Source organism: Esox lucius, chromosome 10, assembly GCF_011004845.1.
Source record: "Esox lucius isolate fEsoLuc1 chromosome 10, fEsoLuc1.pri, whole genome shotgun sequence".
NCBI lineage: Eukaryota > Metazoa > Chordata > Actinopteri > Esociformes > Esocidae > Esox > Esox lucius.
Window position 1 is genome coordinate 27,930,754 of NC_047578.1, and position 18,279 is coordinate 27,949,032.

An 18,279-nucleotide genomic window follows, 5' to 3' on the forward strand; every position below is an offset into this window, starting at 1 on the left:
AATCATCTGCAAATTAAAACATAGGTAAATATTGTTATTAACAACTAATTCATTTATGAGTTATATGTCTGAATGATGAAATATTTAATATTTAATATCCATGAAGGGCATACATTTCCTCTCCAGAGTAGCCACTGGGGGGTAATACAACTCTTTTTAGAAAAAGCCTACGTTTTTGCCCAGTTTTCTATAGAAATCAGAGGTTATGATGCTGTCCTCAAAAAAGAACAATAACCACAAGTGTAATCAGTTCTGTGAACAAAAAGCGGTCATAGACAATATATTTCTGATTTCAGGGAACAGAACTGAAAAATGTGGTCTCACTCATCCTTTACTGGTTTTAATGGGTTACATATCAATTCCCACCACAGAAAGAGGGAAAACTGAGTTGTGACGCAGACGTGGAACAAAATTGAAAGAAAGGCGCTGAGCTCAAACTTACGTCTTCAGAAACAAAGCAATATTTGTTAACAATCAACAACAAATTCAGTGCAATACTAACCAGTTGCCTTGAACTCCCTAGCAACCCATGAAGCCCCAGCTGCAACTGATTGCAATGCTTTCACCTCATTTTCTTGAATACAGCTTCTCAACAAGCACCAGCTGCTACATTCCTCATCAGCCCAAACAACAATGTGGTGTATTCATTCTGCCAGACAAAACACTTTTGTCTAAGGGGTTGATCAGAAGTGATTAAATACAAACAGCAAGAGCTGTGAGATAGGGGGGCACCTGTACAAGATCCAGAAAGCTCCTCAGGGGGAGAGAGAAGGAGATACTGCATTTTTGGATCGAGGGCTCCTGAATGGCACAGTGGTAATATCACTGATTTGCAGTTAGCTGGGTCATTGCAAGACCAGTTTGAATCTGACTTGCCTTTGAGGGAATTTGCCAGCACAGTCTGGGTTTGTGTTGTTAGTATTTTAATTTGATTGCCTTGCCTATTTGTCCTCTGGGGACTCGTTCTGGCTGGTTGAAGACCGTAATATTAAATTATGGTGCTGAGAAACTGAGTTTTATTTAGCTGTCAATAATGTTTTTTGGGTTCTGACAAAGTATTTATTTCAATCCAAAAGACAAACAGGTGTGAAAGAATTGCCAAATACATTGTTAAGAATTTTTTTATGGTAAATGTCCCTAAACAGGGGGTGCACCCTATATCCCATTGCTGGCTTGCCTCTAAAGTTAAGCATGGTCACTCCTGGTGCTATTGGAAGTTGTTTTCCCTCTGGTCAAAAGGTCGAAAGATCAGGGTCCGTATTCACAAAACATCTTAAGGCTAAAAGTAGATCCTAACCTATTTTTTTACAGTCTATGCTCCTAACTTGCTTATTTAGGAGTAACTAAAAAAATGCGCGTGTTGTTCCAAATGTTAGTACATTTTGGCCTAAGAGTATTTCACAAAACATTTTAGCACTAAAACCAGCTCCTAAATCTGGAAAAAGTTAGGAGTAGTCAAAAGACCAAATCACAAACATTCCTAAAGGTTGCTGCCGGCAGTCCGCCTCATAATCCTGTCAACATTTTAGAAACATTTATTGATACTGAGCTTTTAAAAAGGTATCAGCTTAATCGCGAGGGTATTAAGATCATAGTAGAGCTAGTCATGGAGGGTGTCACTTCAACAAACAGAAACAACCCAAACAATAAGACCGGACATCAAGGTTGTGACAACTACACTACTTGGCCACAGGGAAAATGCAGCTACAGTGGATATAAAAAGTCTACACACCCCTGTTAAAATGCCAGGTTCTTGTGATGTAAAAGAATGAGACAAAGATAAATCATGTCAGAACTATTTCCACTTTTAATGTGACCTATAACGTGAACAATTAAATTGAAAAACTAACTGAAGCCCTCAGAAGGGACCTCCTCACCCCATACTCCCGCAGCACCTCCCACAGTATCTCCCGGGGGACCCGGTCATATGCCTTCTCTAGATCCACAAAACACATGTAGACAGGATGGGCATATTCCCTGCCCCCCTCCAGGATCCTTGCAAGAGTAAAGAGCTGGTTGGTTGTTCCGCGACCAGGACGGAATCTGCATTGTTCCTCTTCAATCTGAGGTTCGACTATCTGCCGAACCCTCCTTTCCAGTACCTTTGAGTAGACTTTCCCAGGGAGGCTGAGAAGTGTGATACCCCTGTAATTGGCACACACCCTCTGGTCCCCCTTTTTGAACAGGGGAACCACCACCCCGGTCTACCACTCCTTAGGCACTTTTCCTGACTCCCACCTAATGTTGAAGAGGTGTGTCATCCAAGACATCCCCTCCACACCCAAAGCTTTCAACATTTCTGGACAGATCTCGTCAATCCCCGGAGCTTTGCCACGGTGGAGTTGTTTGACTACCTCAGTGACTTCTGCCATTGAGATTGACGATGCTTCCCCATCAGCCTCCACCTCTGCCTCCACTATAGAGGGCGTGTTAGTGGGATTTAGGAATTCCTCAAAGTGTTCCTTCCATCGCCCAATTACCTCCTCAGTTGAGGTCAACAGTGTCCCATCCTGGATAGTTCCCCATTTTCCCCTCCTGAGGTGGCGGACGGTTTTCCAGAAATACCTTGGTGCCGACAGAAAGTCCTTCTCCATGGCTTCCCCAAACTCCTCCCACACCCGCTGTTTTGCCTCTTTCACAGCAGAGGTCGCAGCCCTTCGGGTCTGTCAGTACACTGCAACCGTCTCCGGAGTCCTCCGGGACAACATATCCCGGAAGGCCTCCTTCTTCAGTCGGTGTCCACCAGGGTGTTCGAAGGTTACCGCCCCTTGATGCACCTAAGACCTTTAGACCACAGGCTTTGAACATCGACCACTCAGGTTCAATGCCCCCAACCTCCACAGGGATGCCAGAAAAGCTCAGCCGGAGGTGTGAGTTGAAGATCTTTCGGACGGGGGCCTCCTCCAGATGTTCCCAGTTCACCCGCACTACCCGTTTGGGTTTTCCCGGTCTGTCCAGAGTCTTCCCCCACCCCCTGACCCAACTCACCACTAGATGGTGATTGGTTGACAGCTCCGCCCCTCTCTTTACTCAAGTGTCCAAAAAATTCGGCCTAGGGTGCTCTGGTACCACGTACACTTATGAGCATCCTTATGTCCAAACATGGTGTTCGTTATAGATAATCCATGACTAGCACAGAACTCTAACAACAAACGACCACTCGAGTTCAGATCAGGGAGGCCGTTCCTCCCTATCACGCCTCTCCAGGTGTCTCCATCATTGCCCACGTGTGCGTTGAAGTCACCCAGCAGAATTATGGAGTCCCCTACTGGAGCCCCATACAGGACTCCATTCAGGATCTCCAAGAAGGCCAAATACTCCGAACTGCTGTTTGGGGCATATGCACAAACAACAGTCAGAGATCCCCCCCCCACAACCCGTAGGTTTAGGGTGGCGACCCTCTCATCCACTGGGGTAAACTCCAACATAGCGGCACTCAGCCGGGGGCTTGTGAGTATCCCAACCCCCGTCCGGCGCCTCACACCCTGGGCAACTCCAGAGAAGAATAAAGTCAATCCCCTATCCAGGAGTACGGTTCCAGAACCGAGACTGTGAGTGGATGTAAGCCCCACCAGATCTAACTGATAGCGCTCCACCTCCCTCACAAGTTCCGGCTCCTTCCCCGACAGAGAGGTGACGTTCTACGTCCCCAGAGCCAGCCCCTGCCACCCGGGTCTGGTCCGTCGAGGCCCCTGGCCTTCACTGCCACCCATATGGCAGCACACCCGACCCCAGCGGTTCTTTCCATGAGTGGTGGGCCCATAGGATGGAGAGGGAGGTGCCACGTTGCTTTTTCGGGCTATGCCCAACCGGGCTCTGTGGCAAACCCGGCCACCAGGCGCTCGCGGGCGAGCCCTCCCTCTGGGCCTGGCTCCAGACGGGGGCCCCGGGCTTCCTCAGGGCAGGGTAACTCCTCCTCTTCCTCGTTTATACATAGGATTGTTTTGAATCATTCTTAGTCTGGCTCCTCCCCTGAGACCACTTTGCCATGGGAAACCCTACCAGGAGCACTAAGGCCTGGACAACACAGCCCTTAGGTTCATAGGAACACAAAAACCTCTCCACCACGATAAGGTGATGGCTCCCGGAGAGGTGAATACAGCTGAACTGTATTTGTGATTAATCAGAGACACTTTAAATAATGGCAGGTGTGTAATGCCCTCTATTTAACATGAGTTTGAATATGATTGGTTAATTCTGAACACAGCCACACCCCTGGTTATAAGAGGGTGTGCACACTTATGCAACCAGGTTATTGTAAGGTTTTTATTTTTCATTTTTTTTCCTCAAAGGTTTCAGTTTGTTTTTCAATTGAATTGTTCACATTATAGGTCACATTAAAAGTGGAAAGAGTTCTGACATGATTTATCTTTGTTTCATCACAAAAACCTGGCATTTTCACAGGGGTGTGTATACTTTTTATATCCACAGTATGCAGCGCAGACGAATTTCAGTTACCTGTCATTTGAATATTACATCAAACAATAAATGCCCTCACCAGACCCCATATCGTCCAAAAACCCATTCAGTTTCCTCATTCCCCAACTACAAAGAAACAAAGTCGACTTCATGGCCATAGCTTGAACACCCGGTGTAGTTGGTGCTATAGATGAGACACATAATTGTACGAATTATTGCACCATCAAAAGATGAACGTGCATTTCTTTAGCCAGACATGTAAGTGGCTGACAATTAGCTGAAAATATCTTGACTAGTCAGTATGTCATTCTTGGTTTCATGTTTAATCAGTGACACCCTACATTTTAATTTTTTATATCTTTATTTCAATATGGCAACATGACACATTGTTCTACAGTATTGCTATGATGAATTCACTGACAGATACCCCTCCCCTATCAGCCAATCACTGTGGGCATAGTAAGTAGGCTTGTGGAACACGACATCATCCATAGCAACAGTGTCAACACCACCCATTCTCTTAGCTTAAGGCTTCTCCCCATTCCTTAGTAAAAGTTGGTCTTAGCAGCTTTGTGAATAGGTTTTAAGAGAAAACTCTTAGCTAGGAACTTTTAGTGCTGTTTAGGAGTCCTCCTAGTGTAAGATAAAATGTTTTGTGAATACAGCCCCTGGTCTCTTTGGCATCAAGTTAGTGGAAGGGCCATTGCCCTGAATAGGGTGGTGTTTTCTGTCTGGGTTGTTAAATGTGGTGCTAACACCAATGTCCTGGCAAATTTTCATTCTGGCCCTCAAATCATCATGATCACTTAATCATCCCCAGCTTCCAACTGACTCTCCCCCATATCAAAAAACGTTCATAATTTTAAAGTTCAATATATACTAAATGTCTTTCAATGCGACTGTTCTAGTCTTTGTTTTAGTTTCGTTAGTATCATGTCCTTATTTGGTGTCATACCACTTTTCCATTTGCAATACAGTTTTGCAATAGCGGTACGAATTATCTCCATTAATGAATTTGGACGATGCTAATAACGCTAATTACAGACTGGGACAGAGCTGAATAATGGTTTGTTTGAAAATATGACTATGAAAATATTCCCTTCTGGAATATCTCTTGGTAAGATGAACTATCCCTTTAAGTCTGGAGACTGTGCTTCCATGATTTTAAGCAAGTCTTATTGTTTTTTTCTAAGGTAATTCTGACATAGCCTGGAGGTATGTTTTGGCTCACTATATTGCATTATAATAAACTCCTGACCAACTAGGTGTACATGTAATACCCCTGTAAGTGGAGATAATATAAAATGAAATACTCTGCGTAGTGTTTCCTCAACCGTGACTTTATCGAGAATGAGGAAAACCATGTGAGCTCCCTAGTATAGACTTGCAGGCATAAGCAATAAATCTTGTTTGATTAAACAGTGCAAGTAGATTGACGATCTAACAGTAATTATTTTCAGAAAACCACAGTAATAGTTAACATGTTCTTAATCTTTGATAAAAATATCTCATAACCCTTTTCCAAATGTCTTGCTGTTTCATGTAACACATGAATTAACTAAATAAATGTACAAAAAACATTACTTCCTGCAGTACAATACTGTCCAAAAATATTTTACAGATTAACAATACCTACAATTAAGTAGTCATGTTTAGTTTGTTGCACTATTTGCATGTAACTGATTGCCTGAAATCTGCAACTCAAAGATATCACAAGACACTGGATATCTTTTCTGGTGATCACCTGCCAGGCCTGTACTGCAACCATCTTCAGATCCTAGTTGGTTCTAAACCTCTTTGCCAAAAGTCTTTTTTTTTATCATGTGAAATTAACTGTCAGTTAGACAGATGCCGTGATTGAACTGAGCTGTCTAGAACTTTCTACATATTGTCCCTCAAAAGCATATTTGTTGCTATGACTATGTGTTTGGGTATAATGTGCTACGGCATAATGACCCACTGTCAAATGAGTTTAGAGGTATTTGGTTGTGTTTGAGTAGACAAGATATTTCTATACCGTTTAGAATCCCACATGCTGCTGCCATTGTAGTTACATAATGAATGAAAACAAGTTAGCAAGATCCAGTGGTAGCCATACAAGCCCAACATAACTCCTCCTCTACCATGTTTCACAAATTAGGTGGTATATGAGTTCCATTTTTCTCCACACTTTTCTCCTGCTATCAGTGCTTTCTTTCCACTTGTTATTGTCCCAAAACATTTGAATTTGGCATGCCAAATGTTTTGCCTATGACTCTGATCTATTTATTCTGACTTATCTTTATGCCAACTTGACTTGCATTTGGTGAACCCAAGAAAGAGATTCCAAATACAAAGGAAGAATAAAAACTTAACGTAGACAAACCATTCCTGATGAAAAAAACAGCTGCAAAGCTAACTGTCCAAATACTTTTGGTATGTGGAGATTATGACTACAGTGGGTATAGAAAATCAACATTTTGTTTTCATTTTAGGCTGAAAGGCAACAAAAGGAAATATATTTTGAAAGAAGGTGGTGACTATATCCACTGTACTATATAAAACATGCTGAACTCATTGAGATGATCTAAAAAACAGTGTCACTGTCCAAATACTTTTGGAGGTGGCTGCGGTATTTATTTCTTGTTACATTGAACTCATGTTGCTTACTACTATGTTATATGGAAATTCAGTGCATAATCAAGTATGTGAATAAGGTTTCCTTGCTGAACGGGATGTGCCTACAGCAGATAAATATAGCTAACTTCTCAAGGGCTGCAGACATGTTGTTTTTCTTTTATAGGCAGAACAGCTTCCGAGACATGTAGTCTAACCATGTATAGGAGGGGGTCACAATGGGCTGTGAGTGTATACACTGCGTGCACAATTATAAGGCAAATCGTATTCCTCAAAATGTATTGTATTGTTTAACAAACACAATGCTCTCAGTCAATCCAAAATATAATTGAACCTCAAACCTGAATGTTAAACAAAGGGGGAAAAACATTTATCTTTTTCAGGGGAATAGATACGTGTGCACAATTATTAGGCAAAAATTAGTGTGCAGAATTATTAGGCAACTAAATTACTAAAATAATTTCTCCAACTCACTTGTTTATTCAAAAGAAAAATTGTAAGTGCAACAAATAAGTAACACAAAATGAAAATTAAATAACATTTCTGGCCTTTCAAAAATATTCAGTGACCGATATAGCCACCCTTCTTTTCAATAACTGCCATGAGCCTTCCATCCATGCAGTCTGTCAGTTTCTTGATCTGTTCACGACCAACTTTTGCTGAAGCAGCAACCACAGTCTACCAAATGCTGTTCAAAGAGATGTATTGTCTTCCCTGACTGTAAATCTCACGTTTGAGAAGGGTCCACAAGTTCTCAATAGGATTTAAGTCAGGTAATGAAGGGGACTGGGTCATTATTCTGGCATCTTTGAGGCCCTTGCTAATTGGCCAAGCAGTGGAGTATTTGGATGCATGTGATGGAGCATTGTCCTGCATAAAGAACATGGCCTTCTTGAATGCTGAGGACTTCTTCCTGTACCACTGCTTGAAGAAAGTATCTTCCTGAAACTAGCAGTAGGTATGGGAGTTGAGTTTCAGTCCATCTTCAACCCGAAAAGGTCCAACTACCTCATCCTTAATGATAGCACCTCATACAAGTATCCCTCCTCCACCTTGCTGGCGCCTGACTCGAAGTGGTGCCCTGTGTCCATTAGTGATGACCACAGGCCCATCCATCTGGTCCATCAAGAGTCACTCTCATTTCATCTGTCTATAAAACCTTTGAAAAATCTGTCTTCAGGTATTTATTTGCCCAATCTATACGCTTCAACATTTGAATCTTATTCAGTGGTATTTTTACAGCCTTCTTGTCCTTGGCCATGTCTCAACACTTGACACCTTGTACTTCTGGACACTCCAGGTAGGTTGCAGTTCTGGAATATGCTGGCACTGGAGGATAATGGGTTCCTGGTAGCTTCACGTTTAATTATTCTCAAGTCTTTTGCATTTAATTTGCGTCTTTTCTTCTCCATGCATTTTTTGCACCCTGTCTAAAAGGCATTTTACAATTTTCAGTGTCAGTTAAATCTCTTTTTTGGCCCATTATACCTGAGGTCATGAAGCTGCCTAATAATTTGCCCACCTTGATATAAGGTGTTATTCACTGTTGCCACACCCTCCCTCATTACACAAATACATATCACCTGAAAATGATTCAATCCAATGAGCGTTCAGGTTAATATGGTTTGGAGTTGGAAAATGTGCATAGAAATAATAATACAATCAGAATACTCACTTGCTTAATAATTGTCCACGCAGTGTATAGGTCTGAGCTCAACCTTGGACTTAGTGCTCTTGAAGTGATTCTGCTAAAAGTGTTGTTAACAGCTCCAGATTTGCAAATCTATAATAAATCTTTAATTGTTTTAAGTGTACACAGTCTCTCTACTCATTAGAATTCCCACTACAAATCTTGGACATGAGGATAGGATGGCTAACTCTGTTTGCTGATTGTTCCCAGCAACTCCAAGGTTAACTGCACACAGAGACCACAACAGTATGGTTCAGGAGCTCACACTGGCCCTCATTTATCAAAAGTGCGTACACCAAATTTCCAGCGTACACCTGGCGTACACCCAAAACCATGGTGACTTTGAGATTTATCAATATGGACGTTGGCGTACGGCACTCTCAAATCCTACGCCAGCTCAGGAGGTGGTGTACGCACGTTTTGAGTTAGTGCGGAAATGCGCATGTTGAGTTATATGTTCTCATCATTTATATTATATTATGTTGTTTAATTATGATACTGACTGTTGTATACCCAAAATTGTGCAAGAGTTAATTGTGCGCATGTGTGAAGAGAAGGGACTTTTATTTTGACCTCAAGTAAAAAATGTGTAGCCATATACTCAGCCCCTGCTGCAGTTCCCTCGTGCACTGATGTTATGCCAGTACAGAGATGTAAACTGAAAATAAAACAGTATTAATAGTTATATTTGGAGTGATCTTTGGTGGATGGATGACAACAAAATATTGCACATGGACATGGCGGAGAGAAATGAAACCTTAACAGCGCAGAAAAGAAAATCCTAACGCACTGACAAACTAAAAGATGTGATATATTATGACCTACTGTAAAAAAAACAACAACATAATTACAAACTTCAGTGTTTATTTTTGTGCAACATGGACTTCAAGGTTTCATTTGTGTGACTTTACCAAAGCATTTGACTTATATGTATTCCTTCAGATGCGAGCCTGTGCGCTTTACATGACGTTTCAGGGTTAGGCCCGGCAGTTGCGCATGGACTGGGTTCAGTAATAAAAGGCTTTGAATTATCAAAATATAATTCAGACTGACAAAATAATAAAAATGACATTCTTCTTCTTTTAGACAATAATAGAAATAATAATAATAACGACATTCTTCTTCTAAATAACAATAAACGTCATTGATAAATATCATGAAATAATAAGACGAATATTACAAATTGTTATGCAGTTATTAATGTGAATGAATGGTACTCCACATCACATCATCATCTTTTATTCCGCTTTTTAAACTGCCAAATGAAACAATTTTATTTCTTTCTACCTCCCTGGTGATCGTCTCAATCTCCACGTCAGAGAAGTTTCTCTTTTTTGCCGTCTTCCGTGTGTCCATGGCGCAAAATGAGGGCGTGGGGGAATTGGAGACTTGAATATATAGGGGCGTGTTATTCTAATGACGATCGTTTTCAGCCGCGGCATTTATCAAGGGAAGGTATTGCGTACACCTGGATTTTAAAGGTACGCACAGTTTCATGAATCATGCGATGAGAGGAGTGTAAGCAAAATCTTACGCCAACAAGTGTTCTTGAAAGTGTTCTTGAGCCCATGCATTGATTTCCCCTACAGAATTGTGTCTGTTTTCAATGGAGTGCCACCTGAGGGCCCGAAGATCACAGCCAACCAATATTGGTTTACGGCCTTGTCTCTTTTTAAGAAGGGGGACCGGAGGGTGTGTTCCAACTATAGGGGGATCACACTTCTCAGCCTCCCCGGGAAAGTCTATGCCAGGGTTCTGGAGAGGAGAATACGGCCGATAGTAGAACCTTGGATTTAGGAGGAACAGTGTGGTTTTCGTCCGGGCCGTGGAACACTGGACCAGCTCTATACCCTCTACGGGGTGTTGGAGGGTTCATGGGAGTTTGCCCAACCAATCCACATGTGTTTTGTGGATTTGGAGAAGGCATTCGACTGTGTCCCTCGCGGCATCCTGTGGAGAGTGCTTCGGGAATATGGGGTCCTGGATCCTTTGCTAAGGGCTGTCAGGTCCCTGTACGACCGAAGCAGGAGCTTGGTCCGCATTGCCGGCAGTAAGTCAGACTTGTTCCCAGTACATGTTGGACTCCGGCAGGGCTGCCCTTTGTCGCCGGTTCTGTTCGTAAATTTTATGGACAGAATTTCTAGGCGCAGCCAGGGGCCAGAGGGTGTCAGGTTTGGGGACCACACGATTTCGTGTCTGCTCTTTGCGGATGATGTTGTCGTGTTGGCCCCTTCAAACCAGGACCTTCAGCATGCACTGGGACGGTTTGCAGCCAAGTGTGAAGCGGTGGGGATGAGAATCAGTACCTCCAAATCCAAGGCCATGGTCCTTAGTCGGAAAAGGGTGGCTTGCCCACTTCAGGTTGGTGGAGAGTGCCTGCCTCAAGTGGAGGAGTTTAAGTATCTAGGGGTCTTGTTCACGAGTGAGGGAAGGATGGAAGGGGAGATTGACAGACGGATCGGTGCAGCTTCTGCTGTAATGCGGTCGATGTATCGGTCTGTCATGGTGAAGAAAGAGCTGAGCCGCAAGGCGAAGCTCTCGATTTACCGGTCAATCTACGTTCCTACTCTAACCTATGGTCATGAGCTTTGGGTCATGACCGAAAGGACAAGATCCCGGATACAGGCGGCCGAAATGAGCTTTCACCGCAGGGTGGCTGGGCGATCCCTTAGAGATAGGGTGAGAAGCTCGGTCACCCGGGAGGAACTCAGAGTAGAGCCGGTGCTCCTCCACATCGAGAGGGGTCAGCTGAGGTGGCTTGGGCATCTGTTTCGGATGCCTCCGGAACGCCTTCCCGGGAAGGTTTTCCGGTCCCGTCTCACCGGGAGGAGACCCCGGGGAAGACCTAGGACATGCTGGAGGGACTATGTCTCCCGGCTGGCCTCGGTGCTGCCCCCGCGACCCGGCCCCGGATAAGCGGAAGATGATGGATGGAGGGGCCTTGTCCCTTGCGTACATAGATTTCTCTGGATTCTCTGCATCTTTTAATTATATTGTGTACTGTAGATAATGAGATCCCCAAACTCTTAGCAATTTTACCTTGAGAAACATTATTCTTAAATTGTTGCACTATTTGCCCGCGCAGTCTTTCATAGAGTGGTGAACCCCTTCCCAAATGACTTCTGAAACAGTCATCCTCCCTGGGACGCAACTTTTTATACCCAGTCATGTTACTGGCCTGTTGCCAGTTAACCTAATTAGCTGTGAGGTGTTCCACCAGGTTATTTTTGCCAGACTGCGTAAGCGGAGCCAGCCTAGAAGAGCGAATGTCTCTTACTGACTGAGTGAGTGAGTGACTGAGTATCCCTTGGTAAATAGTGTAGTGGTTAGAGACCCAGACTACGGATCAACAGATCCTGTTTCGACTCCCATCACTGTCATGACACATTATGCCTTAGGGTTTGTTCAGGACAGACCAAAACTGCTGGGTACAACCGTTAGTAGCTATGTTATAGGAAGCCTAACATAAAACAGTTCTGGTGGATATTAGGATTTGTGCAGGATAGACAAATACTTCACTGGCTAAACGATTCTCTCATCTTTTCACTTGACGAAAAAGTCAGTTATCGTCATCTATATTGATATACTGTATCAATGTCATTCACAAATGGCTAATTAGCTGTTAAAATGGCCAGTGGCAAAAGAGGATTTGTTCAGGATAGACAAAAACTTCGCTGGCCACAACCTTCAGTAGCTACGTTATGGGAAGCCTAAAAATAAACAGTTCTAGTGGATATTAGCATTTGTTCAGGATAAACAAACAATTCACTGGCTACACGATTCTCTCATGTTTTTACTTGACGAAAAAGTAAGTTATCGTCACCTATATAGATAGTTATTGTATCAATGTCATTCACGAATGGCAAATAACCTGTTCAAACGGCCAGTGGCAAAAGCCATACAGTTCATAGATGCTATGGGGTGGATGTAAATTTAATAAGAAATACAATGCTTAATGGTGTCTAGTGAAATATTACTGGCTAATAAGCTTTTAAAATGGCCAGTGGCAAAAGTTTCAACATTTGATATGCTATCTTTGTACTATATTCTATTGAATATAGGGTTTAAATGATTTGCACATCTTTGCATTATGTTTTTATTTCCATTTTGCAAATTCATTTTTGAAAATGTTGTTGTAAAATGTTTGATCATATCCTGATGTTATGTTTACTTTATCTACATGTCACTAATTACACAATGCTAATGAATGACCATGCATAACAAATTTACCTTAACAAGTTATTCCCATAGAATCGTAGTCCCCATAGAATTGCAATATTGTCATTAATGCTGGGGACATTAAATTAGTATTGAGACTTCTATTAAAAACACCAAACCATACTGAGATGATCAAGCCTAGCATTTGATCCCGCATGCAAAGAAATTAAAGGAAAATTTCAAATGTCTGGGAAACAAGATGTAATGAGAGAGGACAGAGTATTTTAGACTACTACTAGTAGTGCACAACCTTCAAAACATTTTATAATTCATTTACTCATACCTTTATTTCATCAGGCATGTCAACTATCTTTTAATTCTTACACTTGAAGGCCTGTGAGATGGTGGTGGGATTTTTGTTTTCCCATAACCCTGGGAAAACAAGAAATGTGCTCTTCACACTCCAACCTGTTAAAGGCAGTAATAGGGTTCACTCCACTGCAGCTCACACAAAGACCGAGCAGAAACGGATGCAGAGACAGTACAGAAAAGAGACACCCAACATTCAAACAACCTCCCCCCCAATATATGTTTTTGTGTTTGGGTTCATACGGGTCTATTTATTGTTATCGCCCCTGGAAGTGTGCCCTGTCTCTAGTGTGCTCTCCCTTCGAGGCAGGGCGGAGCCGTGGTAGCAAATTCGGGTCTGAATAGCGTCCCCATTCCAAACAGAAAAAAATTGCTACTGAGTTGTCTCGCTGAAGGGGACACCACGATGCGGGGGCAAGCTTGCCCCCTCCGATTAATAAAAGGAGGGCGTGTCTCTAAGTCGGATATCTCGTTTTCTGTACTGTCTCCGGTAGAAGAGCCCCAAAGCCACAACGTCCGGTTTAAATTCAAATTGCTAGCTACTAGCTAGCTAGCTAAAAACAACAAAGACCGATTAACCAGCTGTCGACTTTGATGAGATTAAACAATATCTGATCAATTCCTAGACAGTACCACCTAAGAGAGGATTTTACTAAGGTGAGGTGTATGCTGCGATGCGTGGAATTTTCATTCACCAACGTAGCTAACGTTAGCTAGCACGTTAACACTAGCGTAGCTATCCTAGGTTTAGTTGCAAAACGTTTCGCCAAACAGGACGAAGTGGGGAGGGGCCTAGCTGAATTTGTCCAATAGAAACTCGTTCAACGAAACGTTTTACAATTAAAACGTTTTGTTTTGTGGGAATGAATACCCCTAATGTATTTCGCCAGCTAGCTAGTTAGCTAGTGTTATCAGGATGACTAGTTAGATGGTCATGCTGCTTAGATAGGTAGCCAATAAGCTGGTTCGCTAGTGGCTTTTTAAATTCCGTTAGCTAGCAAACTAGCTACCTCCTAGAAAATGAATGTGATGTTGCTTCGAAAAGCAGGTATGTAGTTGGCTAACGTTACTAGCTAATACTAACCAAACAAATTAGAATTTTTACTAATAATACTGTACCCGATTTTCTTTGTACGGTCTACCGTTTCCTATGCACACAATTTCACATAGTAAACACGAAGTCAGTACTTAAGGATTGCATGTTAAAATAAAATGTTGGCTGATATCCATTCTCGTGGCCAGTTTTATAAAGGGATGCACAAAGAACATTTGCTTCTATTGTAACCTTCTCAATATGTGTGTTTTATAGTTGGAAGCCCTCAGTAGTTTGCAAGTACTCATAGAAGGTGAGTTGGATATAAGGAAGGAGCCAGGTTTAGAGAAAACAGATGAAAGAAGAGCCTACAATGTCAGAAGAAGGGGCAACAGTGTCGGAAGAAGGGGCAACAGTATCAGAAGAAGGGGCAACAGTATCGGAAGAAGGGGCAACAATGTCGGAAGAAGTTGCAACAATGTCAGAAGAAGAAGCAACAGTGTCAGAGGATGGGGCCACAATGTCGGAAGGACAGATAGATGCTGCTGGTAGTGAAGAGTCAGGTGAAGCCTTGTCTAATGGCAGCCCCATACCATCTAAGAAGGGAAGGGGTAGGCCTAAAGGATCAGGCTCCAAGAAACCGAAGATACTTAAGGTACTAGACAAGAGGCCACGGGGGAGGCCACGCAAAGTTGTTGATCCTGATGTGGTTGAGCCTGATGATGTTTCTGAAAAGACAACTGCGCCCTTGAAGCGTGGTCGGCCCAAAAAAGTTCAACAACCGAAGAAAAGAGGTAGGCCGCGAAAGACCCCGCTGTCACCCGATGAGGAGGGAAAGAAACCTAAAAGCCAACATAAGGGATCTAGAGAATGGAAACCATTAGGAAGGCCACGCATCCATCCTCGTGTGGATGCACCAGCCAAACCCACCTCTACTGAGCCACGGGGAAGAGGCCGTCCACGCAAGGCAATAACAGACAAAGGTGACCTCATACGAAAGAACCCACCTCCAACCCCTAAAGTTTCTAAGCCCCCCACTAAAGAGGCTTCCGCACGAAAGAGGGGACGACCCTTAGGTGCAGTCCAAGCCAAGGGTGCAGAAGAGAAGGATAGATCTAACAGCATACCCCCAGCCAAACGGGGGTGCAATGTTTCTCCAATAGTAAGGCTTTACCGCTGTTCTAATGGTAAAGCAAATGTGTTAGATGAAGCAGCTTCCCAAGCCCAGAGGCAAAGAGGCAGGAGAAAGACTGTGAAAGTAGATTATACAACTCATGATTCAGAGGAGGAGAAAGTTGAAGATGCAGAGAAAAAATGAGGATGAAGACTCTTCTCCAGTGGAAGATGAAGGGGAAGTGAAAGTGCATGGTGGTATTCGCAAAAAGAAGGTGGCGGTTGCTCCTAAGAGGCGGGGCAGGAAGCCTGGCTCTAGCAAAAAGGTTGTAAAGTAAAGGTAACCTAGGTAGAGCAATCTAAATGAGACAACATACCTTGTTGTCAGGGAACACAAAATATCAGAAGCATCTTGTAGGATGAACTGACATGTTTTTAAAATTTTATTACTGGGATGGCACTAAGCTATTACCCTTTTTTGTTTCTCAACTAACATACGTGTCTATTTGCTCTTGCTATTATTTGTGATGGTTTAATGCCTTTGTGAAAACCATGTGGATTTTTTTTTACCCTTTTGTACATTCCTTATCCATAGCTCAAATTATGAGAATTCAGTGGACAGTTGTTAATCTCGTATTTGTCTGTGCAGACTTATCCTGTTTTACTTTTTCTCCTCTACTGACATTGATAATGCTTCTAATTCCATGCTCATATATAGTCTAGTTGATAATACTGGCATTGAGCTTTTCTCTAGATTTTGTTTTTTGTTCTCTTCCCAAAATATTATGATGTGGGAAAGATCCAGAAGGTATAAATCAGCTGCCTGATTACATTTGATATAGGTTAAGCAAAGTAGCTAAAATTGATTCAATCCATTCAATCAGTATTAATTATTATTTTTTATAAATTTTTATTGCTAATGTCTTGTACATTTATTTGCCTAAATTTCCATTCCCCATCCCACCCATTTTATTCCACTGTCTCAGTGTTAGTCACTCAGTTTCATTTGTCCCAAATATGGCCTATTCTTATTGTAGTGTACTAATATTGACCAGTGCCCAACTGTCACACCTTTTCCAATAAAGTGTAATAAAGTACTACGCTCTAAAGGGAACAGTGCGCCACTTTAGACAGTTAATATAGTTGTACTTTTACTAAGTTCATTGAATATTTCACCTTCTGGAGCAAAAACTAAACTTCTAATCCATCATCCCTAAGATTTCCCCCAGCAGTTATATTGCGATCTGCAATTTTCACATGAACATTTTTTTTTGTCATTTGGCTTTTATCGGAGTGGGTGGCTTGGTTTCGCAGACTACTTGTAAAGTTGTGTGTAAATGTTTTTTAAGCTTGCATGTATATTTACCTTGTCATTATTTCTGTGCCTGGTCATGATATTCGTTCATACAAACTTGGTCATTCATGTTATACCAAAATGGTTGTTTTTAATACACAGGAAAATCTATAATTTTCTTGTATTGTATGAATCCAAGTTCCTGTAACCAAAGTTTCATGATTTCAAATTGGTTTGTTTTTATGATTACTTGGATTTTTTTCCATTGTTTGACTTTTAGTGATAGAACTAGTTATACAGATAAATGCATACTGTGTATCTGAGAACCAGGTCTGTGAAACCAACCCAACATTAATTTGAGGCTAATGTGAATTTTATTTTTGTTTAGAGCAATTATTTAGAACATTTAGTGTAGTTGTGAAATATCAAACTTTGTTTTATTTGTTGATGTTTTTTAATCTCAATAAAAAATAAAATGTTACTTATTTTGTCTTTATTTTATAGGATACACTGAAGATTGTATAGAGGAAAGAAGCCTGATTACTCAAATGGAAATCTTCTCTTGCAGTATTGTTCACTCCAGATTTCAGTGTTAGAGGCATTCTGTTGCTGTCATTTTGGTCAGTGGTTCCATACATTGCCACTCAGCAGGATTTGAGAAAGAGAAAATAGACTCCACTCCCTGTACCACTGTCAAGATGGTGAAGACCAAAGAACTACCCAAGGAAGTCATAAACAAAATAATCCTTAAACATAGACAGTTTTCTTCAGGGACCTAGGAATTATTTTCACAGTCATGCAATTGTAAAAATCTATGATAATGGGAAAAAAACTAAAGATTGCTAATTTTCTACTTAATGTTAAGATGATAGGAAATTATTTTTAAATAGTGCAAGTGTGAAAATGTTGGCCTCAATTGTGGGTACATTCAATTACCTCATCTAAAGTCTATCCTAGTAGGAATTTGCTCTAGACCACCAAATGCTATGTCAGTGTGTGGACTATGTTTGGGAAATATTGGATAATGTATGTGATATTTACAGATAGGTCTTTGATGGGGGGCATTACTAGCTATATTAAACCATTAAAAAAAAAAAGCTTTAAACTAACCGTTTCCTTCAATCTGGTAATAGCAAGCAACACAGATGATTGGAAAAAATACTATATATTGAAAAAGCATGGAACTACACACAAAAATAAGTTAGCTATAATATAAACAAACAAAAATATCAGAATACCCTGCATTATGGGCAAATAAGCTATCTCAGCTCCACCTATGCTTGACATTGATGGCTTAGGAAGCTAAATGAATTCTGCTACCTATGAATTGCAAAGTACTTCCGGTAACTCAGGCACAGGTTAGAAATAAAAATAGGTAATAAATATATTTACAAAACAACCATACGGTTGTAGATTGTGAAGGGATGCACAGAGTATTTTAAATTATCCTAGTTGACAAATGTAGGTTCCCAGAATGTTATATGAAATTAGAACCTTTAGGGAATGTTCTGTGCTCTGTGGGATGTATTGTATTTGTATTACATAATTGACTGTAGTTTTGCTATTAAATATATGTTTTCATGGGTT

The 18,279-nt window shown here is 41.6% G+C and overlaps 1 protein-coding gene across 2 annotated transcripts; it reads left to right on the forward strand.

Moving 5' to 3' along the window:
* The first annotated feature begins 13,492 nt into the window (after window positions 1-13,492).
* si:ch211-288g17.3 (serine/arginine repetitive matrix protein 1) lies at window positions 13,493-17,173 on the forward strand. Of its 2 annotated transcripts, none has more exons than XM_010900899.5 (2): window positions 13,493-13,909; window positions 14,562-17,173. In XM_010900899.5, exon 2 carries the CDS (start codon window positions 14,641-14,643, stop codon window positions 15,601-15,603), a length of 963 nt encoding a protein of 320 aa, XP_010899201.2. In that variant the 5' UTR covers window positions 13,493-13,909; window positions 14,562-14,640; the 3' UTR covers window positions 15,604-17,173. The 2 variants fall into 2 exon arrangements, with proteins under 2 accessions (XP_010899201.2, XP_010899202.2); XM_010900900.5 differs by lacking the exon at window positions 13,493-13,909 and adding an exon at window positions 13,917-14,300.
* The last annotated feature ends 1,106 nt before the right edge of the window (window positions 17,174-18,279 follow it).

Coding starts and splice junctions, on each gene's coding strand:
- si:ch211-288g17.3 (XM_010900899.5), top strand. CDS start 14,641: ATGAAAGAAGAGCCTACAATGTCAGAAGAAGGGGCAACAGTGTCGGAA.